General features: G+C 39.4%; 3 protein-coding genes across 59 annotated transcripts in view; 2 read left to right on the forward strand and 1 right to left on the reverse strand.

The window, feature by feature from the left end:
• Positions 1-5223, forward strand: part of Unc80 (unc-80, NALCN activator) — a 231236-nt gene extending 226013 nt beyond the window's left edge. For 15 of the 21 annotated variants that reach the window (XM_011238544.2, XM_011238545.2, XM_017321267.2 and 12 more), the window contains 2 exons: positions 438-637; positions 1403-5221. In XM_011238544.2, the coding sequence (XP_011236846.1) occupies positions 438-637; positions 1403-1669 (467 nt within the window). In that variant the 3' untranslated portion in view covers positions 1670-5221. Of the gene's footprint in view, positions 1-437; positions 638-1402 lie in introns of all 21 variants that reach the window. The other 6 variants (NM_001368824.1, NM_001368825.1, NM_175510.4 and 3 more) reach the window with 2 other exon arrangements.
• A 1646-nt stretch (positions 5224-6869) lies between these two features.
• Positions 6870-25878, forward strand: Rpe (ribulose-5-phosphate-3-epimerase). Of its 8 annotated transcripts, none has more exons than XM_030242120.1 (7): positions 6870-7101; positions 7690-7709; positions 12519-12598; positions 20650-20789; positions 21186-21320; positions 22032-22118; positions 23827-25589. In XM_030242120.1, the coding sequence occupies exons 4-7, from the start codon at positions 20652-20654 to the stop codon at positions 23947-23949; spliced, it is 483 nt and encodes a 160-aa protein (XP_030097980.1). In that variant the 5' UTR covers positions 6870-7101; positions 7690-7709; positions 12519-12598; positions 20650-20651; the 3' UTR covers positions 23950-25589. The 8 variants fall into 8 exon arrangements, with proteins under 8 accessions (XP_030097980.1, XP_006496251.1, XP_030097961.1 ...); XM_006496188.3 differs by having other exon boundaries at positions 6885-7090; XM_030242101.1 differs by having other exon boundaries at positions 6901-7490; positions 7690-7721; positions 23827-25809.
• Positions 25316-27245, reverse strand: part of Kansl1l (KAT8 regulatory NSL complex subunit 1-like) — a 98354-nt gene continuing 96424 nt past the window's right edge. For 25 of the 30 annotated variants that reach the window (XR_001785576.1, XR_003946490.1, XM_030242671.1 and 22 more), the window contains one exon: positions 25435-27079. Coding sequence is in view for 28 of the 30 variants with exons in the window: in XM_030242671.1 (XP_030098531.1) it covers positions 26849-27079 (231 nt within the window). In the remaining 2 variants the exon portion in view is untranslated. Of the gene's footprint in view, positions 27080-27245 lie in introns of all 30 variants that reach the window. The other 5 variants (NM_001357156.1, NM_001368830.1, NM_001357157.1 and 2 more) reach the window with 2 other exon arrangements.

Genomic DNA, 27245 nt, shown 5'->3' on the forward strand with positions numbered 1-27245 from the left:
CATCTTTCCCAACCTCTCCCCATTCTCAGTGAATCTAGGTAAATGGAAGAACCCAAGGTAAATTGTTAATATTCTGAACTTGAATATAAAACAAAAGTTTGTAGTCTTCCTACTCAATCCAGGAACTAGAATATTCTGTCTTACTAAAGACAAAGGCACAGAGAATAACTCTTTCGGCTTTTTAGTTGTAGGACCATCGCTAGGAGGGTCATTATGATAAGCGAACCTTTGCTAATCGTATTTTAGGACACTCGTGTAGAATGATTTTTCTCTCTTCACTCCTATTCTATATAAGAAGGTGAAATCAAAATACATAAAATGGTCCTACTGGATCTCACTTATTGCAAACCAGCAATGTCTTTATGATGAATCACTAGTTCATGCCATTATTAAGTAGTCAATTCTCTCCTACCTATTGGTTTGCCTCTTACTTACAGTTGATCAGAAGCGATCTGTGACATTCATTGAGGCTCAGCCAGAGCCAACAGCTGCCCCAACAGACATATTTCCTGCCACGGGCCAACCACAGAGCTGCAGCCCAGGCCGAGCTAGGAAGCCAGAAGGAACAGAGAAGCCAGTGCTCACATCCTCCCCCGCCATTATCATTGCAGATCTTCATAGCCTGTCTCCCAAGCAGGTGAGGGCACTGCAGAGACAGTCAAGAGCTGTTTCCTGAATCCATATTCGCAGGAAACATTTAGATATGCACATTTCTTCCAAATAATTTAAGTTTGTTTCTGTAACATCTTATTGCCCAAACAGATACTATTTTTGCCATGGTGAAAAAGACAATCTAAATAAAGTGTTTATTCAACAATGTATTGATAATTAAGTAAAAACCAAGAGGAGTCTTAGTGCAAAACATAAAAAAAATTATTTATCAGCTGGAAAAATCATTGATAACAGAAATTTGATATGTAGTTGAAGTATTTTTCAATTACAGCAAATGAAGTTACTAGCATCAATGGAGTCTTTACGTAGTTTTCTATGTCCTAAAGATCAGACGGACTTAAAACTTTCCCCCATTGTTTTAATATTATTTTCTTGTGCTTATATAAATGAATTTCCATAAGTATCATATTCTGATGCACTATTTTTAAAACCTAAATGGTAATATTAATATACACATTTGCATAGTCTTTTATAGTTAAAAGAAGTGTAACACATCACTTGAATTGGTTCATTTTTATAGTCTATAAGCATGTTTCCTCCCCCCACCCCACCCCCAAAAAAAACCCCAAACACTATGTCAAAGGGTAGAAAACCAATGCTTTGAAAGCCTATGACATAGCCTGAAATTCACCTTTGATTTCTTGTCCAGTTAGAGCCATGCAGAAGTTTTTATGTTCTTTTCTGGTACCCATCCTACTTGTCCATGATATTATGATCCTTTTGATCACAGAGTGAGCCCCTTCTTGCTGAAGAAGGAGAGAAAAAGGAGGACGAAGAAATACAAGGTGCCACAGCTCACTGCCCCCTCTCCACTCAACTGTCAGACCCGGATGACTTCACTGGCCTTGAAACATCCAGCCTCCTACAGCATGGAGACACTGTCCTTCATATCAGTGAGGAGAACGGCACGGAGAATCCCCTGCTGTCCAGCCAGTTCACTTTCACTCCTCCCGAGCTGGGAGACACAGACTCAGCACTAGATGAGTCCCACGTTTAGTTCTGTATCACAGGAGCTCTGCACTCTACAGAAGACTGCTGACGATAGAATGCTTCTGATGAAAATTATTAATTCTAAAACAGCACTTTATAGCCTGTGGGTGGCATTAAGTCTGAGTGTATTTTGCTGCCAAAACTCCTAATGTTTCAAAAACATCTTAAAAATCAATAGCTAAAAGTCTTTAGTTGTGTGAAGACTGTAACAGGGAAGAACAAAGGGAAGAGCCGTCTCACTGCACACTGTGTATAGCTTGCTTTGAGCAGCTAAGAATATACTACTACAGACAGTTAAGAATATTTAATATTACTGCCCTCATAATACTGATAAGTTCTAAAAGGGAATACAGTCTCTTAAGATACTCACATTATACATCTCACAACAATGTTTATTTTTGTAGTTTCAAAATTTTACATTAGGTGGCTATATACATAGAAATTTACATATAAACAACCAGCAAGAAAAATAATTAGAAACTAAACTATAAACCCTGCAGCCATTTTTGTTTGGGTCAATAATATAGCTGGTTATTTAAAAAAAAAACGTACTATTTTTAGAGCCGTGGACTTTTCAAAATTTATTTTTTAACTGTCCTTTCACTACATCCTATAAATCAAAATTCTAATGCCACATATCATTCCATTTCATATCTACTGTATTAGACAGAGAATATCTAGAATCTCAGATATGATTCTGAATTAATAACATAGACAGCTATACAATTATGAAAAAGCTAAATGTAAATAGCTTTGCTTGAAAGAGATGGCATTCCTAATTCTACCCATGATGACATCACCGTTCGGATTAGGACCTATTGGGAAAGAGGATTGCTTTCCCTTGCTGTCCTTGTGCCTGCCCCTGAGGGCGTATTTTCATACATTAAAGTTAAATTGTTAGAACTAGATCAGAAATTAACTTTTTCTCAGTTGTCAAATATTCTATGATCCTTAGGAGATCACAGTTAATGAAGGAAAGTCAGAGTAATCAATTTCTTTATAGACTCAGACAGCTTGTATATATTACAAATAGGGCTTTAACTTAAAGTGCAGTTACTTCAAAAAAAAAAAGAATAAAATTTGAAAGGCTTGTCAGGCCAGTACTTAGTCGATTATTGAAGGGCTGGACATCATGCAGTTCATAAACATTTTTCAAAAGTTTAGCAGTTTACATTAGAGAAATGTAACTACTAAACCCTGAAAAAAATCTCATAACATACCTACATCGATGTGTGTGTGTGTGTGTGTGTTAGTCTTCATGTAGAAGTTAAACAGAGATTTTGATTATGTTGAGATGAGTTTAAAATATATTCTATATGCTTAAATATTGACTATGTTGGCTATAAAATGTATACTATAAAGAAAATACCTATAAACCCATACAAATAATAAAGGAAACGATTTTTATGTTAGAATTATTTATTAAATGAGCACAGTGACTTATAAAATCAAATATATTTTGGGGCTATGATCCCATTCACCATGAGAATGAAAGGTAACCTATAAGTTAACTAGGATAAAATTTAAAATCCCCCAGGTCAGAAAATCAGGGCAGAACCACCTTCTTGGCCTTTTGGCTGAGAACATGCATGGGAAATCCAGGAGACAAACAAACCTTCTCTGTGTTATAACACCTTCACATCATTTATACTTAATGTGCAGTTCATTTCTAAGTGCAAAAGTGGACATGTAAGTGGTTTTCTGGTTCTAAGCTGATATATTTTGCCTGTTAAAAACTATGCTGCTCAACTAGCATTAGAGGCCTTATGTTTGGTAATTACAAGTGTCTGAGTTGTGTGCGTTTATATGTCTGTGCTTTGTTCCCTCTTTTGGACTTGTGATTCAAAATCTCTATAATTGTGTCAGATATTTAAGAAGTATAGAGGTCAAAGAATTGTTAAATACTCAATAATAACCCTAAATACCTTTATATATTTTAAGTGTGTTGGGCTGTTTGAGAAATGATTTTATTGGTCTGTCTGCCTTTTAATCTGACTCCTTCACTCTCGTGTATGGAAGTCTATTATTAACTTTTTCAGTAAGCTAAGTAATGTTTTATCTTGGAAAAAAGAAAAGACATGACCACTCTGAGAAATGGGGACTTACAGAGTGGGAGTGCTCTCGTCTTGGGACTTTTGAGATTTCTCATCTATTCCATTTATTGTGTCCTTAAACGTGTTGAATGTTTATGTGTGGTAACTAAAGTATATGTATGTGCATAAGACTGTCACAAGATGTATTCTCAGGAATACTGTTACCTGGAGTTTGAAGGAATAACTTAAAGAAAACAGTTAAGATAAAAGTTCAAGTTAATTGACAATCTTTTGTAATATTCAAAAATGTGACAAGAACTAATTATCACTTTTGATCAATATATTAGTAAAATTAGATTATATCTTAATCTGTGATGCTTAATAATATTTATCTCATTCAGAGGAAGGATAAAACAGGCACCCACTTTCCAGGTATTAAACAATTACATCCAATTAAAATTGCTCCTTTGGAAAGCAACTTTATAGAGAAACCTTGAGAAATAAAAATACATCATCCATGATAGTGAGTACCCATGTGTACTATCCAGATTAAAGCAGCTTAAATCCTGGATGCAGAATTTTCTAGAATAGACATTTTTCTTTCATTCGCAGCATTCAGTGTTTTCTATAATTCTATTAGATTATTTGATTCTTATGACAAGGGAAGTGAGTTACTGAGTGCGTTGGAACAAGTCACTGAGAACAACACTGTCAAGGGGTACCACTGGGCACATGGCAGTGCTGGAGGCATCTGTTGGTTTTCTGCTTCAAGCCTCCAAGAGTAACTTAAGCCAGGATGGCATCTCTCTTTTAGCATCTGTTCTTTTAGTCAGTGAAGAACTTTCTCCACTTTGCTGCCCACTCCTAGAGTTTCCGAGGAAATAATTGAGTGTGTACTGAGATCCATAGGGAAGAAAAGGTCATAAATGAATAGAATTATAGTCCAAAACATGAACTAAGTACCTTCCTTGAGTTACACAGGATACTTTACCAGAGAACTTTCCCGAATTTGCTGCTGTCACATAGAGTCCCACTTTCACTCTGTGACCTCACACTACCAATCCATGGCCTTGTGTCTCAGCAGTGAGTAAACTAGCCCACTTCCTCATTTATTTTTGTGGGTCTCAACTGCAGCATTTTAGAAGCAAACTTTGATCTGACACTCAGGAGAATAAACACAAATAGAGGGCAGAATGTATTTGGAAAAGTTTATGATAAATTTACTTATATTATTTAAAGATCATTTAGGATCATAAATCTACGTACCTCCATGATATTTTTAATAGTCACTGTGACCATGGGATTAAAGTCCTTTATTAGCCATTTTGTAGGTGAAGACAAAGGATTGACTACACAGCCAACTTCCTTCAGATGACTATAAAGTCTGTTATGAATACTGAATGACCAAAGAGCATGGAAAATGCATCTGAATAAATACTGAGATGTTTATGAAAGATATTTATGAAAGCTAATGATTTCTGTGTTTGAATATGCACATATAATAAAATAAATCTAAGATCATTTAATGTGCTCTAATTTCACTTCTTTCCATTGGGAATGGGATAGCTCATTCAGGATCATTTTTCAAGACCTGGTCTGTGCCTTCCTTCATCTCTTGTTCTTCAGACTTCCACTCTAAAGTGGAAGCCTAAAGCCATTTTTAGCTTAAAGTCACTAATGGGTAAACACCCCCAGTCCCTCTACCGCCATATTTGATACCTACCTACTTCTGTTTCTCATCTTCTATCTTTCAAAATAAAGCAAAATGTAGATATGGAAGACAGCAAGCCAAATTGACTTCACTGCCCGGATTATGACCCGGAATGCTGGTATATCCCCAAGTCAGAATATTAAAGACTATTGTCTTCTAACTGTGTCCCCTGCAGAAACCATGGCATCTAAATTACCAGCATGCTTTTAATAAAACTATGAGAGCCCTATCCTTGTTCTTTAGGAATTGCTCTTGTTCTATCCACGTGTATCTTCATGTACCTTTTCATTTTTTCCTGGCCCAGACTCTGGATACGTTTGACATTACGCCACTTATCCATTTCAAGAATTATGGCTGGATAGCAACTCTATCAGACTGGCTATGAAAGACCCACAACGTGAGGACTCCCCCACGTTCTGACTCAGGAGAGGCGACACCCCAAATCACACAAGAAACGGTCTTACTGCAAACTTATTCAAGAGGGCTCTCGGGCCCACGGTCATACACCACGCAGGGGTAGAGGTCTGTGGCACACCGATTAGCTGGGTAAGGAGGTATTTAAAGGAAGAAACCACAACTCAAGGAAGTGGGGAGGGCTTTGTTGGAAAATACCAAAGATACCAGTTAAGAGTCCCAAGGAAGTGCAAAGTCACAAGAGTCACAAGGAATACCTGGTAATTGTTCCAGTTATCTCTCAAGACAGTTTCTAAGAGCCCCTAACAATAGCACATTTGCATAGCAATGGTCAGGGTGACTTTCTTTGAATGAACACTCTTTGAACCCAGGAAGCGGGTGGGTGGAGGAATGTCGCTATCTGTTTTATGATTAGCATCATTAAGTCACAGAGGTCACATTCCCATGCCTGGGCCTAAAGGCCTAGAATTTTGTTTTTACGTTATACTTTCAGCTACTGCAAAAATTCCTACACTGAGTACTCAGCAGTCACCAGTTATCAGCAGCTTGACTAAGGAACATCTCAGAAGAGAGGACTGTAAGAGACAGAGGGTGGGGGAAGTTCAACGGAATGCTGCAATTAATGATTGCATAAGCAACTGTGGCTCCCTGCACAAAACCTACAGACACGTGAGGTGAAGTTATTTAAGTAGGAGAGGAGTTAATTGGGAAGAAGGGGTCAGGAGGAGTGGCTGGGGTAAGAAAGGGTAATGGGGTTGAATATGATCACAATATATGCTATACGTGTATGAAACAGAGAAAAAAATAAAAACAAATTTCCTACATTGTAGGTGGTAGTCTAGCTGATCAACCCGTAGAACTTCTTACATTGTACTCAATAAACTATTTTCCCTTTCAAAAGGAAAAGAAGCCAGAAGATCCTTGGAAATCCAAGACAGAAGGCAGAAGCTCTGCACCTGGCTCCGCCCCTAGCCAGCCAGCTGACGCCCCCCCCCCAGGAGGAGGCGGGACTTCCTCGCCGCAGGGCAGCTGCTTCCGGCAGAGTCCGGAAGAGAGTGCGAGGTGGGAGGGGGCGGAGCCAGTGCGGCGCGCCCAATCGGGACGGAGTCTTGGCTGGCCCGGGCTCTCGTGGGCTCACTCGCTCTAGGGAACCGGCACCATGGCGTCGGGCTGCAAGATCGGCCCGTCCATCCTCAACAGCGACCTGGCCAACCTGGGGGCCGAGTGCCTGCGCATGCTGGACTCGGGGGCCGACTACCTGCACCTGGATGTAATGGACGGGTAACTCCGCGGGGCTCGGGGCGGGCTGGCCGCGCGGGTCGGCGTCGCTGCACCTCAGCGAGCGCCTGTTGGGTGCACGGCGCCCCTGTGCGACGACGGGCTGCCTGGCCAAGCGCGCTGCCGAGGGCACCGAGCCGGCCCTGGCTGACTTTGGGGCCCGGTCCTTTCCCCGCCACCCCGTAACCTGTGGTGATAGGACCCGGGAGCCACCTCCAGTGTTCAGGATCTTCCTCTGGTGAACTCGTAGAGAAACTGAGGCCCAACGGGACAGGCGCGACTTGCTCGATCGAACTCAGATAACTAACTAGTTCTCGACAAAGCCGGCAGACAGCCTCAGCTTGACACCTGGATGGGCTTCCGGAGTTCGACCACTTGCCGACTTGTCTTAGGCAAGCCGCTTCAGCCTTGATTGGGACTCGGGTTCAGTGTGAGGAAAATGGAAGGATTATTGATCATAGAACGCTTCCGCGTCTTGGGGAACTTGAAACGAGCAAGTCCAGTGCCTGGCGTGTAACAGATTCTCTGCAGTTGTTAGTTGTATCGAATAACCCATTCGAATTCTGATTTTCCTGTCTATTTTCTCTTCAGGCACCCTGCTCTTCAGGGAGGTCAGTTTTTTTGTAAGTAATTTTTAAGCACTGTAGTTATAATGCTCAGAATCAGGGTACAAGTTTCCTAAGTTGGTTCTAAAGTGAGGAAACAAACCTAGACCCAAAGGAGGCTGGAGGACTTGCTCAAGATTACAGAAGATTGTGACAGACTTGGAACTTGAATCTTCTTGGCTTTTTGACTAGCATTTCCCACCGAAAGTTTACATAAAATTATAAAAGACCTTGGGAGTGAGATAGAAAAATAAATTTATTTCAAATAAGCAAAATCTGTTTGCCCTCAGTCACATTGGCAAATATGTGTTATTTACATCAGTTTCGTTTCTTGTTGGAGGTTTTGCTGTTCTTTCTGGTTTTTTTGAGACAAGGTCTGTATAAATCTTAACTGGCCTCAAACTCAAAATCTTGCCTCAGCTTCCCAAATGCTGGGATTATGGGCACGGGTCCCCACACTCAGTTACACTAATTCTTTTTAACATCACTGCTGTTTTGTCCATAGCAGTTTTGTTTCTTTTGGCTCTCCGTGGTTAAATCTCATTTTTCTTAACACTTACTTGAAAGCCCTTGACCGGCTGGAATGTGTACCCCAGAGATGGTGTTGATTTCGATGCCTGAGAAAATGTAGGGGTCCTAGCATGGCACAGACTGCAGGTGTAATGAGCCTGCTTGATGCAGAGGGGAGGGGTGGACACCAGTGCTTTCACTTTGCTAATACAAATGTTGCTGTAGACCAGGCTTGCCTCACCTGCTTCTGCCTCCTGAGTGTGCCCAGCTTTTTTAACCTTATTTTTAAACGTGTCTAGTTTTTGAGATTCTATATAATATAACTAAATCATTCCCCCTTCTCTTTCCTCCCACAAACCCTCACACAGACCCTATACCTCCTTGCTCTTTTTCAAAACCATGACCTTTTAAAATATTATTAAATACATATGTAAAAATACAGACACACATATATCCCTAAATACATAAATTTGACCTGCTCAGTCTGTATAATGCCACTTGTGTGTATATTTTCAGAGCTGGCCATTTGGTATTGGATGAGACTGTGTCTCCTGCTCTCAGAATTCCTTAGATATCTGGTCCTTTGTGTAGGGCCAGGGCTCTGTGGGCTGTCCAGGTACTCTTTGAGGTTAATATGTTATCGTGAAGAGTAAGGTATATTGCTATGTCTCTCTCTCCTGGTGTACTGTAAACTTTCCAAGAGCAGGATCTGACTTTCCTTGATAAGAGACATTAAAGCATGTTATCATTGCTTAGTAATAGTAGAAAGCATCTCTGAGAATCACCGATGCCCCCCCCTTCCCCCAGCTGGCCCCCTTCCCCATATCAGACTTAAGTTAGTAAATAAGGCAAAAAAATTATTTTAAATCGTTCTACTTTTAACAATTTTTATGCCTTTAAATCTATACCTACCTTTTTTCTTTCCTTTGAAGTAAAAGCTATTTCCATTCATCTTTTGCAAAAGAGGAAACCAGTTTGGGGAAGTACAGCTCCTTTCCCATCACTCTGGCAGAATAGACAAAGCCTGATGTCTCCAGAAGAGAGCTGTGGGATCCCTTTACAAAGGTGGCCAGCCTCCTCTGCTTACTCTCCACCCCTCCGTTTTCTTCTCTGTTTCAAACTGATCTTATCTAGAAAGTCAGAAACTAGGCTAAGAAACACTAGGTGGCCAGACACAAGTATGGTTAAATATCTGAAGTAAAGAACAGGTTTGTTTTTCTGGAAACACATTTTGAGAAAAGCACAAAACACACCATGGCAGAATGCTAGCTGGAATGTGCTGATCCCAACTATGGGAGCAACGCACACACGGCTACTTCTAAATTAGTCATTGGCATTTCATTTACGTTGGAGAGATTTTATATAAATACTGAATTTCTGACTTTTGCTGGAGATATCAAAGATTTGGAATTCTCTTCTGTATTCTGGTAAGGCCTTGATTGTGTGGAATTGAGCAAGGCAAGCATCTGTAACCAGTTTCTCATTGTGTCCTGGGCCCTACCTTCTCTAGCCTGGCTCACCTGCTCAGTTTTCCTTTTGCCACCAGCCAAAGACTCTCCAGTTCCTGATCCCCGGGAAGATTTTCTGGTTCCTGTCTTGGTGCGTTTTGTACCAACCGTAATCCTCTTACATTTTGTTTGTTGGTTTGTCTGCAGTAGACTGCCTTCCAGTTATTACTAAAGTATAGGGATGCTGATGGGACCTGCTAAGAGAGGAGACGTAGATTCCTCTGTTACAGCAGCTATGGATTATCCCCAGCAAGTCCCTGGTTTCAGGCACGAGGAACCCTTTGTTACACTTTCCTTCTGAGGAGGGTCGTGGGGAATGTCAGAGTGAAATAGTGATGAAGCTGGCATTTCTGGTGAATTCCTTTGCTTTCGAGAAAATTAATTTAGGATTTCCTATTCTGGTAAGAAATCTGAGGCATTTGATAAAAAAATCATGTTCTTTGGTTTTTGGAACCTCAGTACCTCTCATAAAGAGGCTGGAAATCCTTTGATAATTCATGTTGTCCGGTAGTTCCGAAACACCTGATTGCATGCCTAGGTTTTTGCACCTTTTAGTTATGGCTTAGCCACAAGCCTTTAGTTTCTCATGAAAACTTTGGTGCATATTGGGCTCTTAGTGAATTTATTAAACCCAGGTCATTGAGTTTATTACCAAGAGCACAAATTGTTCACTTAACTTGGAGGTCAGTACTTTTACATGTTATTCTTGTGTTTCTCAAGTAAATTTGTATTTATTAGATTCTCAGCTTCTCAGCCCATGATACTTGTCATGATTGTTTTAATAATAAATGGAACCTAAATTTGAGCAAACTAATTTTCAAGACCACACGGTACAAGCACAGTATATGCGACTGAAGACTTAGTGTGAAGTTGCAGAACAGCCTGTTGCTGCCTGCTTACCAGCCCCGTATCTCTGGTGGAGTTAACATCGGTGTGTGATTGAGCCCTGACAGTAATGGCCCTTGGACAGGCAGTGGAATAATCTTTGAACCTCCAGGGATCAGTTGGTTAGAGAACGTAGCCATGGCCCACTCGTTCTGACCCTCTCAGGTCGATCCCGAGAATGTGAGTTGCTGTTCCCTCCCCAGGACTATTGTTCTAGTATCTGTACTGGCAGGTGAATGCTGAGACTGCCCTTTGTAGCCTCATTGCCTGTGTTAACTCCTCCTGCCAGCACTTACTGATTGTATGACACTGGGCTAGAAGAAAACTTAACTCTTTTACTCCCTGCTGCATCTAATCAGTTGTTGACAGGCCCTCTTTTTTTATTTTCCTATTTTTGTCATTTTTATCGATTCTTAGCATTAACACCTGCCTTCCTTCTTGCACTTATCACTCAGTCCATCTTTGTGCTTTATTGTATTTATTACTTCTTAAGAAGCTCATACCCCACTTGATAGTTACAGCGCAGTAAACTCCGAACACCTGCGTGTAACGTTGACCATCCTTAATCCGATGGCGTCTACCCCTGCTGTGGTCAACACCCTGTCCCTTTGACCTAAGCGTGCTTTTTTTTTTTTTTTTTTTTTGCCTTCTCTTCCTTTTCGGCTTTTCTGGTCCTACAGATATCAATGTTTCATAAATCCTGTGATCTTCTAATATTTCAGAATTCTACAGAATACTTAAAGTATTTATTATAATCTTCCTTTTGCTATTTTCTTTCTTCACATTTCCGTGGGCATTATTGTTAAGCTTTTCTCAGTCTACATTTCAGGACCATAGCACTATAGTTTATTTTTTGTTAACGCAGCAGTTGAGTGTGATTCCATGCACTTGTTCTGGGATTTCGTCGTCTTCCATCCCATGGTTCTATTCATCAAGAGCTGGATCGGCCATTTAGTGAGGACTGGGAGGGGTGCAGATTGAATTCCTCTCATCCAAAATTCTTGTGAGCAGAATTGTCTCAGATTTGGGGTTTTATTTGGATTTCAGAATATTTGTGTGCACCTAGTATTTAAGGAGTTTAAAGGTTAAGTGCGTTGGGGTTGAGGTCAGACTGACTTAACTTGAATTCTGTCCCACAGATTATGAACCAGGTGATTGAAGGGTGTTAAGTTACCATGTTTTCAAAGAGGCTGTAAATCATATCTGTTTTTACTAAGTCTGAGGTATGAAGAAAGTTATAACCCCTGGCGTGAACTGAGCTCTCAATACACTATGACTAGCTCCAATAAGTACCGTTACTTTTTTTTTTTAATTTTTTTTTATTATTATATGTAAGTACACTGTAGCTGTCTTCAGACACTACTATCTGAAGAGGGTGTCAGATCTCATTACAGATGGTTGTGAGCCACCATGTGATTGCTGGGATGGATTTGAACTCAGGACCTTTGGAAGAGCAGTCAGTGCTCTTAACCACTGAGCCATCTCACCAACCATCGTTATTTTTTTTTTAATGGTTATTATTTAAAGGGTTTAAACAATAGTTTAGTGGCCTGTGGTTGAAGTAGATTAGAGGCTAAGATTCAGGACGCCTGTGATAGAATCCTGTATTAACCGGTGCTCCCCTTGAACAAGTCTGGAAGTGTCTTTTGTCATCTTTCCATCTCTGCTTGCTATGGACTATGAATTGCAGACTTGTCATTATGAAGATATATGTGACAGCACACATCAATTGTAAACTTGATCTTACCTGGTTATTTCTGTTTAATTTGTCTAATACTAAAAATGTTAAGGATTATTTGGGGGGGGGATGGAATTCTAAACTTTCCTTGTTCTCTTGTCAGAATTCATATTGAAAAATGCAGAAGTGGGATTAGAAATGTTTTCGGAGTAAGATTTTCCTTTTGTCTTGCAGGCATTTTGTTCCCAATATCACTTTTGGTCACCCTGTGGTTGAAAGCCTCCGAAAGCAGCTAGGCCAGGACCCTTTCTTTGGTAAGTGGGTTGTTATACCATTTAAAACTGCTTCTATTGCTTAAATAAGGAGAGTGGTTGGTTGGTCAAGTTTATCTTGCACCCTTTTCCTAATTTCTCCTCTGCTCCTGCGTCATCAGCTTGATTTTAGCAGTCTAACACCTTCCCTTCCCCAGGGCCTTGACAGAGATTCTACCTGGAAAAACTCTTGTGTGAGGGTCTCCCGTCAGCCCTAGTTTGTTTGTCATCTCCTCAGAGGGGCCTTCAAAGCGCGGAGGCCAAGTTAACTCTTCTCTACTGTCCCGTGAGACAGACTGACTTTTCCCACTGTGCAGTCTGTTCTTCCAGCTCACTTTACTTTATCAGACTCTAAGATCCAAAGGTAGAGCTGGAACTCACCTTGTGATTTTCTATTATTATTATAGTTCACTGGTTTGGATGTTTTGCCTGAATGTGCATGTGTGTACCTTCAGGCCCGAGGATGGCATTGGATTCCCTGGAATTGGAATTACAGAAGGTTTTGAGCCATTATGTGGGTGCAAGGAACTGAGCCAGGGTCCTGGATGAGCATCCTGTCCTCTTAAGTGCTGAGTCACCTCTCCATCCCCAACCTTTGCTTTTCTCTAGGCTAAACACACACGATTACACTTCTTAGTGTAACTACTAGTTGAATTTATGAAGCAAACAACCAATTTACTTCTTCCATTGTAGGCTTTCTGCAGATATGGTTCCTTTCAGTGTCATAGGGTAGGAAGTCCGAAGGGTTTTTTTTGTCCATTTTGGTTGTGGTTTCTTTTTAGATCATTCCAAACTAGAAGTTATTTGAACTGAAATGAATCCAAGTTTATAATGTTTTCTGTAACTTGTATAACTAAGTGAATCTTAAAGTTTTTTGCCAGTAGAGCAATTTTGTGAATGACTCTAGCTGTACTGTTCAGTGTGGTAGCTCTAAAACCCATATTTAGATACGTTAATTAAAATAAAAATTTAGTTTGTAACTTACAATAGTCACAAGTCCTCGGTAGCCACATGTGTCTTTTGACTATTATCAGCAGAGCAGACACAGGACATTCCTACTAAGGCAGACCGTCCTGAATGCAGGCTCTGGTGAGTGTGTCCATGCTGGGTGCAGCATCTAACAAATGTGTCCAGCCTTTTGACATACAACATGCTATTGTCATCTACAAAATTCACATCTGAGAATCAGAGTTGAGATATAAAAACTAAAGAAAACCAAGCACCTCATGAAGAACAGTTACAGTTTTGCGTGGGTCTTATTCATAGCCATCCCTCACCTTACTCAGGCTGAAAAGATGCATCTGTTTTGAGAGAACCAAAGAAAATGTGAATATTACCTCATGTTTGCTAACATGTTCATCTTTTTAAATTTCATGTAGTTGAATATAATCTTGTGTTAAACATTATTGCTTTGGAAAGGAGTTTTCAAAGTAAGAGTCTTCTTGAATATGCTAGTAATGTGTGCCAGGACTTTAAAATTACATGTTACACTATGAGAAATGATTAAATAAATCACTCTGTTCCCACATCTCAATGCTGTCTTTCTCATGTGTTTATTGGTCTTTCCTCTTATATTCTGATTCATATTCTCACTTCTCATTAATTTTTATATATTTTATCATCAGTCTTTCCTGATACAATGCCAGTCCCATATATCTACTTTTTCTTCTTGGATTTAGGTGGTTATGTATGATGTTTGTGTATATAAATTTGCTAATTAATATTTCAGGAAATTTTTCCAAAGTAAAGATGAATACACTGTGTTATTACTTGGGGTTTGAGCCCTTTGTTTTTTATAGCTAAGCAGTTTGATTTGGTTGTTGGATAATTGGCACATTGCTGCATTTTAACAAGTACATCAGGGCTAGAGGTGCAGTTCCACAGTTAAGAGCATGCCCTGCTCTTACAGAGGACCAGGGTTTGGTTCCCACCACCCACATCTGATGGCTCACAACCACTGTAACTCTCTTTTCTGACCTCTGTAAGCCCCTGCTTATGTGCACATACCCACACAGACATTCATTTTTACATATTGGAAAGTAAATTCTTTAAAAGTAAATAGTTCATAAGTTGTATCTACAACCTATAAAGATCTAGAGTTTTATTGACGTAACTGGAGCTCAGCTGAGGATTTGCACATGCCAATTCCAACCATGGCCTTTTACTATTTTTAAATATATCTATTTGTGTGTGGGGGGGTAGGGAGTGTGAGTGTGTATGTGCTCGTGTGTGCACCTGTGTGCATGCATGCAGGTATACATGTGCCTGTGGAAGGGAGGTCAGGACAGCTTTTGGGAGTCATCTGTCATCTCCCACCCTATTGAAGCAGGCTCTGTCTTACTGCCTACTCCACTTCCTCTATATTCAGGCTTCCCTTGAACTTGGAATCTTTCTGCCTTCCCCTCTGGAGATACTTATGTCACAGCTTTTGAAAGCTCTGAACTATTTATTCAGTGTTAGTTTTAAATACAAAAGACATTTAAGAAGTAACGTAACAAGAAAAAGCCTTTATTATCTAAGGCAGTGGTCTGTACTGTTGAGAATCATGGTGGTCTTCTTTAGCTCATTTATGAGGTCAAAGGCATTTTCATACTAAGATGTTATCTGTCACTATCCATACTGGCTCTGCAAATCAGTGATGAGTTAGTTTTTTGGTGTTGTAACCAACTTAGTGGTGCAGTGGCATTGGTTTCCTGTGGTAGAGACTATGCTTCACTGCTGTATGCATGCTGTTATGTGTTTACAGTACATAGCATTGGTAAAGCAGTTTAGAGTATGTATTTTAATAGGTTCATCTTTGAGTAATGTCTCTTTGGTTATCATAGGACTGGGTAAGAACTCGTCCACTGTACTTGTGGAGGAGTCACATTCCTCTGACCAGACACCTTGCACCATTGTTTAAGCTCAACTAGCTGCCTTTTCCAAACACCAGTTTTCTCTTATTTGTTTGGGGTTTTTTTTTTGTTTGTTTGTTTGTTTTTTGTTTTTTGTTTTTCAAGACAGGGTTTCTCTGGATAGCGGTGACTGTCCTGGAACTCACTTTGTAGACCAGGCTGGCCTCGAACTCAGAAATCCACCTGCCTCTGCCTCCCAAGTTCTGGGATTAAAGGCATGCAGCCCCATTACCAGGCTGAAAGCAAGATTTCTTAAACTTTGTCCAGCTTTGACTCCTTTTTCCTGACAAAGTTTTACTCAGCTCCAGGTATACAGATATATAAAATAAGCATATAAACCACAGATTTACTAGTTATAAATCATAAAGTAATTGATATCAAACAAATTTTTGGTATACATATGATTTTTACCATTTATTAAAGATCAGTATAAAATAGCATGCTAACAAGATGATGTACATATTTTTAAATAAGGACTATCTTGGCTGAATATTTGCAACTGCAGGAAACAGCATCATTTTCTTGCACACCTATGTTAAAGCCTAACATAATTAAACACAGTGATTAGTAAGCAACAACTGGTGATAAACCAGAACAGGACAATGTACTGTAATGGTGTGAATGTATTCTTTGTGGTTTTTTTCCTTTCTTTTTTTTTTATTAGATATTTTCTTTATTTACATTTCTAATGTTATTCCCTTTTCTAGTTTCCCCTCCAAAAATCGCCTATCCTCTCCCTCCCACCCTCCCTGCTCCCCAACCCACCCATTCCCACTTCCTAGCCCAGGCATTCCCCTATACTGGGGCATAGAACCTTCACAGAACCAAGTGCCTCTCCTCCCACTGGTGACCGTCTAGGCCATCCTCAGCTACATATGCAGCTAGAGCCATGAGTATCTCTGTGTGTTTTCTTTGATTGGTGATTTAGTCCCAGGGAGCTCTGGGGTTACTGGTTAGTTCATATTGTTGTTCCTCCTAGGGGGCTGCAAACCCCTTCAGCTCCTTGAGTGCTTTCTCTAGCTCCTTCATTGGGGACCCTGTATTCTAATAGGTGACTGTGAGCATCCATTTCTGTATTAGACAGACACTGGTAGAACCTCTCAGGAGAAAGCCGTGTAAGTCTCCTATCAGCAAGCTCTTGTTGGCATCTGCAATAGTGTCTGGGTTTGGTGGTTGTTTATGGGATAGATCCCCAGGTGTGGCAGTCTCTGGGTGGTCATGCCTTCAGTCTCTGCTCCGAACTTTGTGTTTGTAACTCCTTCCATGGGTGTTTTGTTCCCCCTTCTAAGAAGGATTGAAGTGTTCACACTTTGGTCTTCCTTCTTGAGTTTCATGTGTTTTGCAAATTGTATCTTGGGTATTCTGAGCTTCTGGGCTAATATCTACTTATCAGTGAGTACATATCATGTGTGTTCTTTTGTGATTGGGTTACCTCACTTAGGATGATATCCTCCAGATCTGTCCATTTGTCTAAGAATTTTATGAATCATTGTTTTTAATAAATAGCTGAGTAGTACTCCATTGTGTAAATGTACCATATTTTCTGTATTCATTCCTCTGTTGAGGGACATCTGGATTCTTTCCAGTTTCTTGCTATTATAAATAAGGCTGCTATGAACATAGTGGAACATGTGTCCTTATTACAGGCTGGAGCATCTTCTGGGTATATGCCCAGGAGTGGTATTGCTGGATCTTCCAGTAGAACTGTGTCCAATTTTCTGAGGAACTGTCAAACTGATTTCCAGAGTGGTTGTACCAGCTTGCAATCCCACCAGCAATGGAGGAGCGTTCCTCTTTCTCCACATCCTTGCCAGCATCTGCTGTCACCTGAGTTTTTGATCTTAGCCATTCTGACTGGTGTGAGGTGGAATTTCAGGGTTGTTTTGATTTGCATTTCCCTGATGATTAAGAATATTGAACATTTTTTTAGGTGCTTCTCAGCCATTCGGTATTCCTCAGTTGAGAATTCTTTGTTTAGCTCTGTACCCCGTTTTTAATAGGGTTATTTAGTTCTCTGGAGTCACTTCTTGAGTTCTTTGTATATATTGGATAGTAGCCCTTTGTTGGATGTAGGATTGGTAAAGATCTTTTCCCCAATCTGTTGGTTGCCGTCTTGTCTTATTGACGGTGTCCTTTGCCTTACAGAAGCTTTGCAATTTTATGAGGTCCCATTTGTCAATTCTTGATCTTACAGCACAGGCCATTGGTGTTCTGTTCAGGGATTTTTTTCCCCTGTGCGAATATCTTCAAGGCTTTTCCCCACTTTCTCCTCTATAAGTTTCAGTGTCTCTGGTTTTATGTGGAGTTCCTTAATCCACTTAACTTTGAGCTTTGTACAAGGAGATAGGAATGGATCAATTCACATTCTTCTACATGCTAACTACCAGTTGAGCCAGCACCATTTGTTGACAATGCTGTCTTTTTTTTCCACTGGATGGTTTTAGCTCCCTTGTCAAAGATCAAGTGACCATAGGTATGTGGGTTCATTTCTGGGTCTTCAATTCTATTCTATTGATTTACCTGTCTGTCGCTATACCAGTACCATGAAGTTTTGCTCTGTAGTACAGCTTAGGTCAGGCATGGTGATCCACCAGAGGTTCTTTTATTGTTGAGAATGGTTTTTGCTATCCTAGGTTTTTTATTATTCCAGATGAATTTGCAAATTGCCCTTTCTAACTCGGTGAAGAATTGAGTTGGAAATTTGATGGGGATTGCATTGAATCTGTAGATTGCCTTCAGCAAGATAGCCATTTTGACTATATTAATCCTGTCAATTCCTGCCAAAATGGGAGATCTTCCTATCTTCTGAGATCCTCTTTGATTTCTTTCTTCAGAGACCTGAAGTTCTTATCATACAGATCTTTCACTTCCTTATATAAAACTTACTATGTGTCTATTTGTAGAATTATTTTGTTTAAGTTTTGTAAAAATAACTTACATAGCATAAATATGTGGGTGTTTTGCCTGCAGGTTTGTCTAGGAACCACTTGCATGCGTGGGGCCCGCAGAGGGTATATGTGGGGCTCGGATCCTCTGAGACTGGAGTTATGGACAGTTTCAAACTGCCAAATAGGTGCTGGGAATAGAACAACAGTATTCTAGAAGAGCAGCCAGAACTTCTAACTCCTGAGCCATCTCTTCAGCCTTCTGTTTAACATTTTAAACCACACTTGACACCAGAAAACCTCCAAAATGAAGCTGTGCAATAAGCTCTCTTTAATAGTGTGTGTGCCGATTAGTACTGTGAAATGTCTTAATTCAAATATCTAACACTTAACACCTGTATTGTATATCTTGCCAGTATCAACTAGAGAACGCCAGACCCTGTTCTAGGACTGCTGTTTTTACATGAAGTTTTTATCTACTATCATGTTTTTGTTAGTTTAGAAATATATGCTGCTTGTATTATCTAGCTCTTTTCCAAAGCTTTTGAATTTTTTAATATTAGTTTTATTCTGAAGTATTAGAATTTATTTATAAAATATATCTTAGCAACACCAGAAATGGACTTCCTCTGACCAAAAAAAAAAAAAAAAAAGCTCATTACTCCCCGCATTGCCCTGTACAGAATTGGTCACAGGATAGTTTCTGTGGTCTTGACTCTTTGAAGCAACCATTTCCTCATGAAACACATTCGGTTTTTGTAAATGTTGCTTTTATTTCCTCCGATGAGGTAATAAGAGCCCAGTCATACTGAGTCCAGAGTGTTTCCTTCTCTGTTTTAACTATCCCTAGGCCTAGCCTGGAAGCTTCTAGCCTCTGTATAATCTTATCTTCCAAGCTGTCTGAAACAGTCTGGCTTTTCTTGGCTTCTGACTGAAATGCTCTGTCTGGCCTCATACTAATTTTGGCAATATGTTCTAATCTTCTGGCTCTGTCTCATTCTTTAGCTACTTCTGTCTTCTCTCCTGTCTAGCTTGCTCTCCACTGTCTCTGTAAAACTGTCCAGGTAAAACTGCCTTGCATACACACCACCCGCCAAACCATCCATTTTTCCTCTCTTGCTGCTCTTACATGGCCTTTCTTTGTCTACTCTTCTCATATGTGTTGGGTGTATCCTATTTCTGACTTATTCTAGTAAGTGTTTCTCTGGTTTGTCACTTTGTCTGCCCCTCAATTAGATGTCACTTTACAACATGGCTGCTTTCTTCAACTAAAACTTACCTTCGTTGTTAAAGATTAGAGGTATGTACTTAATCTAGAGTGTGTCTGCAATCTGCAGGTTCATATCTTTAGATGTGATCCCTTGCCAGAGCAGCCATGTTGCTGGATTAGAATTGCTCTACAGGTTTTAGAAACTTTAAGAAGGCTATGCCTGTGTTTAAGTACATCAAACTTTAGGCTGCCACCCGCCCTCCCAGCTTGCTTTCTCTCTGTCATTCAGTGAACTGCAGCTCTCCTCTTCTTGCTCAGGCCAAATCCTTGGCAGCATCTACAATTTCCTTTCACCTTTTATACAGCTCTGCATCCAGAGCAGGACTTCTTCCCGGGTTCCTGTCTCAGCAGCCCCTGTGGTGACCTTATCACTTGACTGAAATGTTTGTTTTCTGCATCTCATCAGGAATAAATCCCAGCAGCCTACAGAGCTCCGCTGTCCTCCCTACCTGCCAGTTTCCTTGACATCATGCCCTCCTAGTATGGCCCAATTTCAGTTGTGCTGGCATTAGCTGTTCAACCTAACTCATATTTGATCTTATTTTGCATACTATCTCACTAAGAATGACCCCAAAGGCAGTAGAGAAACAGCTCGATTTCTAGGACCTAGAGCATCCATTACTGTAGCAGTTCAATAAGATCATATGAAGAAGCATATGGAAAGGATTACATGGAGCTTTCTGGAAGAGAACAAAGCTGTGTAGGTAGTGTAACTTCTTTAAACCTTTGAAAGTAGCGTTTCCTGGACTTAGATCTCAGTTTTCTGATTTCATTTCTTTTTACATATAGCAGATGTGGTTTTTGTGGAAAAACTATTTCATAAGTGAATATAACCAAACTGTATCTTTAGGATAAAGACTATAACAAAGTATAGCTAAACACTTTTTTAATGCCAGAATAATTTATGTACATAATGACAAAATAAACAAACCTATAGGCTGACTTCATCCCATGAGCTGGGTATATTCCTCTCAGTAATGTATAGGAGACGTCTTTTCTTCCTAGATATGCACATGATGGTGTCTAGGCCAGAACAGTGGGTAAAACCAATGGCTGTGGCAGGTGCCAATCAATATACCTTTCATCTTGAGGCAACTGAGAACCCAGGGGCTTTGATTAAAGACATCCGGGAGAATGGGATGAAGGTAAGTTGATAATAGGAGTCTTATTTTATACTAGTGCCTGTCAGAGCTGGTAAGATGGGTGGGAGAAAATGATTGATAGGGAAAGGTCTGGACATGGGCAGTTGGATTTTAAAGAAATAAAGATAGAAAATATAAAGCTGGGCGGCTAGGGAGGACCTGGAAGGAGTTGAGGGCATGATCAAATATATTGTAAGAAGAATAACTGTTTAATAAGAACAAAAAATAAGGTAGCAAAAATAAATCTAAGTTAAACAGAAACAAAACAAAAAACCTGTTATACTCTGGATGATTTTCATATTGTTTTGTAAGATGAGTTTTTTTGTTTTTGTTTTTGTTTTAACTAGGCCACTATAATACAATAGGAAAATAATGTGATTTAGCATTTGTTTGTTACAGGTTGGCCTTGCCATCAAACCAGGAACTACAGTTGAATATTTGGCCCCATGGGCTAATCAAATAGATATGGCCTTGGTAATGACCGTAGAACCTGGGTTTGGAGGGCAGAAATTCATGGAAGACATGATGCCCAAGGTAAAAGCAAGACTCTGTTCTGGGGTGAGGTTTTTGTTATAGTTGTCTATTCAGTAGACATAACTGCAATATATGTCATTGAGACATGTCCTATTTTGTTATAGTTGTCTGTTCAGTAGACATACTGCATATATGTCATTGAGACATTTCCTATTTTGTTATAGTTGTCTGTTCAGTAGACATACTGCATATATGTCATTGAGACATTTCCTATTTTGTTATAGTTGTCTATTCAGTAGACATACTGCATATATGTCATTGAGACATTTCCTATTTTGTTATAGTTGTCTATTCAGTAGACATACTGCATATATGTCATTGAGACATGTCCTATTTTGTTATAGTTGTCTGTTCAGTAGACATACTGCATATATGTCATTGAGACATGTCCTATTTATTTGGGAAGTGAAGGGACAGAGATGCCTTCAGATACTATAATACAGCATGATAAGTTTTAAACTTATTTTTGTGACCTTTGGTCACTTGAAAGTTTTCATTGCAGTCTTCGTAAAGCTGTCACAAATTGAATGTCATTTGCTGAACTGCTTTTACAAGCATAATATGCTTAGTCTATTGAAGTGACCCCCAGTAATGTCTTGTGCAGTGTGGGTGGCTTAGCCGGTTCATGGCTAGTGTTAGCTGCGGTGTTCTGTGTGCTTGCTTCCCCCTGCATGTCCACTGTAGAAGTCACTGTTTGTTCGTGTCGTCTAGGTTCACTGGTTGAGGACCCAGTTTCCAACTTTGGATATAGAGGTCGATGGCGGAGTAGGTCCTGACACTGTTCAGAAGTGTGCGGAGGTGAGACGACTCCTCAACTGGGGCCGGGACAGTTTCCATAGCTGATACCTGCAGGACACTCTCAGCACCAAAGGATTGCTCAAATAGATTTTTTTCCTTGAGAAAGTATTTTTTGTTCAAATGTAGGATTAGAAAGTAAAGGACAAGTGAGTCACTAACTAGCATAAATTGTCAAATAGTGAACCCTGGTCTCCAGAAGGAATAAGTTGTTAAATAGTGAACCCTGGTCTCCCGAAGGAATAAGTTGCCCTTAGCAAAACCTCCAAGTTCTTTTAAAAGATAACTTCTCAACTGGAGAAAAGTAGATACATTTAACTGGCCTAATAATGCTGTCTTTAGAATTTAAAATTTATTAGCTACCTGCTTGTGTTTTATAAGAAGTGACGAGATGTAGTTCTGATGAAAATCAAGGCCGAGCTCCCATTTACCAAGCTTAGTCTGTTTTGCCTAGGGAGCTACCCTAGCCTGGATCTGCTGCTGGGTGTCATTAGATGGCAGCCCTTCCTGAGAACAAGTCAAATGGTTCGTTTTTATTCCTATTCCTCTATGGTGGCCATACTTTTTTGCCTGATACAAACGATTAAAAGCTTGGCAGTTACTAAGAAAGTAGAGAAATGAGGGACGGGAGAAATTTGAGTTTTAAGTTGAAGGCCAGCTTAGCAAGGCTACACATAGCAAGGCCTTAACTTTAAAAACAAACTAAAAGGCTTGGCAGTGCTGAGTCCTTCCAAAGCAGCTGGACAGAGGGTTACTGAGCAGGCCATCCTTTACATACTATTGTTTTTGTTTTTGTTTTTTTTTTTTAAGAAAACAAAATTTTTCTGTTGTGCTGTTCCTGCTCAAATTAAGAGACATGTTAATCAATAAATTTTAATTCCTGAAAAGAGTATTTTTGATGGAACCCTGTGCTATCAGGTAACTAAGTCTAATTGGAGAATTGTTCCTCAGCTTGTAGTTTTCTAGCTTCCAGCTGAGACTTGCACAACATATTGGGTTTCCCTCAGATCAAATTCCAGGCCCTAAGTTTGGAGTTCTCTCATTTGAGGTTGTTAGGGTATATGTAACACCGCACTCCCTCCCATTTCCTTGTCTCCACATTTAAAAATATCACCCAGCACTCTAAGCCATAGTGGAACCTAAGAGTGCATTGAGAGATAATTTTACATTCTTTTTGGCACAAAATGGCGAGGCATTGTTTGTGATGTTTTATGGATAGCTTCTGCTTTCATATTGTCTTTCAGACTGTCTAGAAATGAACAGATACAATATTTCCTTAGTGTCTGTGGCCATTGAAATGCATAGAAAGAAACAAACGAATGCAACTGTTTCCTTTGTGTGTGTGTGTGTGTGTGTGTGTGTGTGTGTGTGTGTGTGTGTGTGTGTGTGTGTGTGTGTGGCATTCAATTCATATGCATAGGAAAGACCTGAATGGAATTCAGGTCCTAGAGCTTAATGCTTTACCTAAGTAGTTGCAGAGATACTGTGTGCAGCTTAGGGTTAGTTAACCCAACAGTCCAGTGGCTTGGTAGACTTATTTACAAATGATAGTGTGGCCTCATTTATAAGCATTCCCTTCTTAACTCAGTGAATTAAGAGTGCTACAGTCAGCTTCTGGAAAAATGGTGACAGAAGCAAGGGTGGAAATGCTAGTCCTGGACTTAGGTTTCGATTTTTTCCCTGCTAACACATAGCTGTGTACTTCTTACAGGCAGGAGCTAACATGATTGTGTCTGGCAGTGCCATTATGAGGAGTGATGACCCCAGAGCTGTTATCAACTTACTAAGAAACGTTTGCTCAGAAGCGGCTCAGAAACGTTCCCTTGATCGATGAAGCCACAAGGAACCCAGTTTCTGCTCATGAAACCTTTTTTTACTGGAAAAAGGAATATTGACTACCAAATCACATTGCAATCGAAGCAGTGCTGCATTCCAGTGATTAAAATCAATTGTGCAGGATGTTCAAGAGGTTAGAAATAACTACCTTTATAGAGATGTCATTTAGAAATTTAGCGTGATGAAAATATTCATGTTTATACTGGGAGAATGATTTTTGTAAAGAGTGAAAATATGATTTCTTAAGATTACAGACAGAAATGTGTCTTAATGGCTAAAGAGGAAAATTAGATACTATGAAAAACATTTTTCTGTATTTTTACAAAGAATGTTCTGTTGATTCCCTGGTTTATTCCTAAAGCAAATGACATCCACATTTTCTCTAGTTCATGTCATTTGTGATTTGCTTATATGCCTGAGAATATGAATGGAATGAGACTAAAATTAGAAGCTTTGGTGGGGTGGCATGTCATGGTCTGGCATTGGAATTATTTTTACTTTTTAATCTTACACTTGGTTTATTAAAAACTATAAAAAACAATGTATGAAGCCTAGGGTTTCTGAAATGCAAGCACAGACTTATCAAGGTATTTACTTTGTCACAGCAGACTACTCTGTCATTCCTTCCTGCCCCTGGGTCTCACTCAACCACCCTTCTGAGGGGAATGAAATAGCCAGAGGCAGAAAGGAACCATACAGTTTCTCTTGGAAGTGCCACTGGGTTGGACACCAATAGAACAGAGTACCCTATTCTAGCTCTTTAACTTTAATAAAATCACCCAACTGTTTTCACTATAAACGCTTATGTATATCGAATGAAACCATAACTATTGTGCATTTGAGAATTAAAAGCATAACATGATTTTGGAAGGCTTATAGTTGTACTCCTAGACTGTAGAAGATGCTCAACACAAAATGGCAAGCATCATGTCTGTTTTATGAGTTATTAAGCACTTTTCTATAATCATATTAACTGCTAAATTGTCCTATAATTGTTAGAACAGGAATTTTTTTCCCTATTTTAAGACTAAAAACCGTAAAGCTCTCCAGTAGCCTGGCACATAGAAAGGGTCCAGTCAGAAGCAGTTTTCTGGTGTGTACTACTGCTCTGACTACAAACAGAGCCCCTGAAGTGGATTAGAAAAAAAAGTTTTTACTTTTCTTATTTTCAGTGTAACTGAATCCTCTGGCAGAATCAGAGTAAGTTAAGAATATTCTGGAAGTATAGATTTTGACTCCAAGAATGGATAGATGGATATATATATATATAATTTCTAAGAAGGAAGAAGTAGGCTAAGATGATACAGTACAGACTTAATCCATAAATAAGTAGTAATAAAATAAGAACACTGACAAATAGGCATGGAATAGAGAGCTTGCTTGGGCTTTTTCCTGCCCTGTAAGATAAAAGTTTATTAATACTTGTTTTTATTTTAGCTTACGAAAGGTTTGTGCATTTAATCAAATCACACAATACAAGGCATATAGAAATAACTTTAATTAAAAAAAAACTATGTAGAAGGTTATAATATCAGTCATGACAAAGATTTGAAATTATTTGTTGGGACAACTTGTATTTTTCTGGCTTTTGTTATCTTTTTCTTTAAAAATAAATGTACAGTAAAACTATAAGCAAAAGTTTGTAAGTATTGAATTTAAATGGTTCCCCACCCCCCTTCTGCAGGGATCAGTTTAATTTCTAATCCTCAACAAAACCTTATATATCTAATCCCATAGAGTCCAAGCTCAGTGGCCAGGATTTTCAGTAGTATGGGAACTACAAATTGAGTAACCTTTCTTTGCATAACAAAAAGTGGTTGATACAAATTGTCCTTAACTTTCATCTAGGAAAAAAAAATGGTATGGCTTCAAAAAGAATTTTCCTTAATGTACACTCCTCAGTATTCTATATTAAAGTTTTGGTCTTGGAAAACTTGAATTCTTGATCTAGGATGCCTGTAAGCATAGGTATTTATGAAAGCTATGGTAAGGAAAAACCAAATTAGAAGCTTCTAGCTGTACATCAGCTAGAAATACAGCCATATTATGATTTGTGTGCTGTTTTACACTTTAAATTGCTGTCTTGAGGAGGTCCATAAAGCAAGTAAACTCGGTGAATTCCCAACGACAATAGTTTTAAATGTATCAATATATTAAACTCTTAAGTTGCTTCTCTTAATTCTGTTAGGAGTAAGCAGAAAGCCTGTGGTTAGTTCAGGAGAGAACAGTGATTTCAAATAAATGAATATTGCGTTATCTGATATAAGAATTTCCATAAATAACTTATATTGGTTAAACAATGTTTAGAATAAAAGAAAAAACAACTCCCTCTCCACAGTCAAAGCTTTCAGGTGTCTGCTATAAGTCAGCACCTGTGCTAGGTATTCATGGCAACTTATATTGCATAGAGTAATTCATACATGCAGTTTTAAGACTACATATGTGTGCACTGTATGTGTATATATTCTGTATACACACTAGCATATTCTCATATTATTGAGGCAGTTTTAGTGAACTGCCATGAGAATAGAAACAAAGAATAGTTGTCATTTGATGCAAATCAACAGTACTATCAGGGAGGGGCTCGTACCTCAACAAATGCCCCGAGGTGTGATTTGTCATCAAATTGCAGCAGTTAATATCTTAGTGCTTGTGATTTGTATTATTGGCAAACACAAGTTACTAGCATTTGTGTAGGTAAGAAGCTAGCTACTTCTGTGATTCAGGAAGAAAAAAAAGACATCGGCATGTTCCCTGAACATGAAAGATGGATGCATGTGGGCCTCCTCCTGTTCTGGAACCCTGACCGGAGGAGGTGGGGATGGATCCAGCAGAGAGGGTTGTAGGCTTTTTCCTCTTTTCCTTTCAGTTACATATTTTTCTTAATACGTTCCCTGTCACCTATTTCTTTTAACATTAGTAACTCCTATACCAAAGCTTTTATATTCTTCCATTCCATCTAACTGCATCTTTGGAGGGTGGCCACTCTCAGGTGTAGTACTACAGAAGACTTCATCGTGGAAGGCTGTGCTTGTCCCCCCAGTCTGATCCTTTCTTTCATCTTGGCACAATAAGGCTGCTGTATCCTCATCCTTCAGTGGAAATGCTCGCCGCTCCCACCGCAAAGACTGAAAGGGAAAGCATTTTCAGTTAAGTTTCACCTAATTTAATTATTAAGGAATCTATCATGTCAGTTTTTATAGTTATTCTTCTAGTATATAAGTTCAAGTTTTTGTTTTCCTCTTATGTCCATATGGATATCCTGAGAATTTCCTGACTTTAGGAATTGTTTCT

This window comes from Mus musculus, chromosome 1, assembly GCF_000001635.26.
Source record: "Mus musculus strain C57BL/6J chromosome 1, GRCm38.p6 C57BL/6J".
In the NCBI taxonomy this organism is placed as follows: domain Eukaryota; kingdom Metazoa; phylum Chordata; class Mammalia; order Rodentia; family Muridae; genus Mus; species Mus musculus.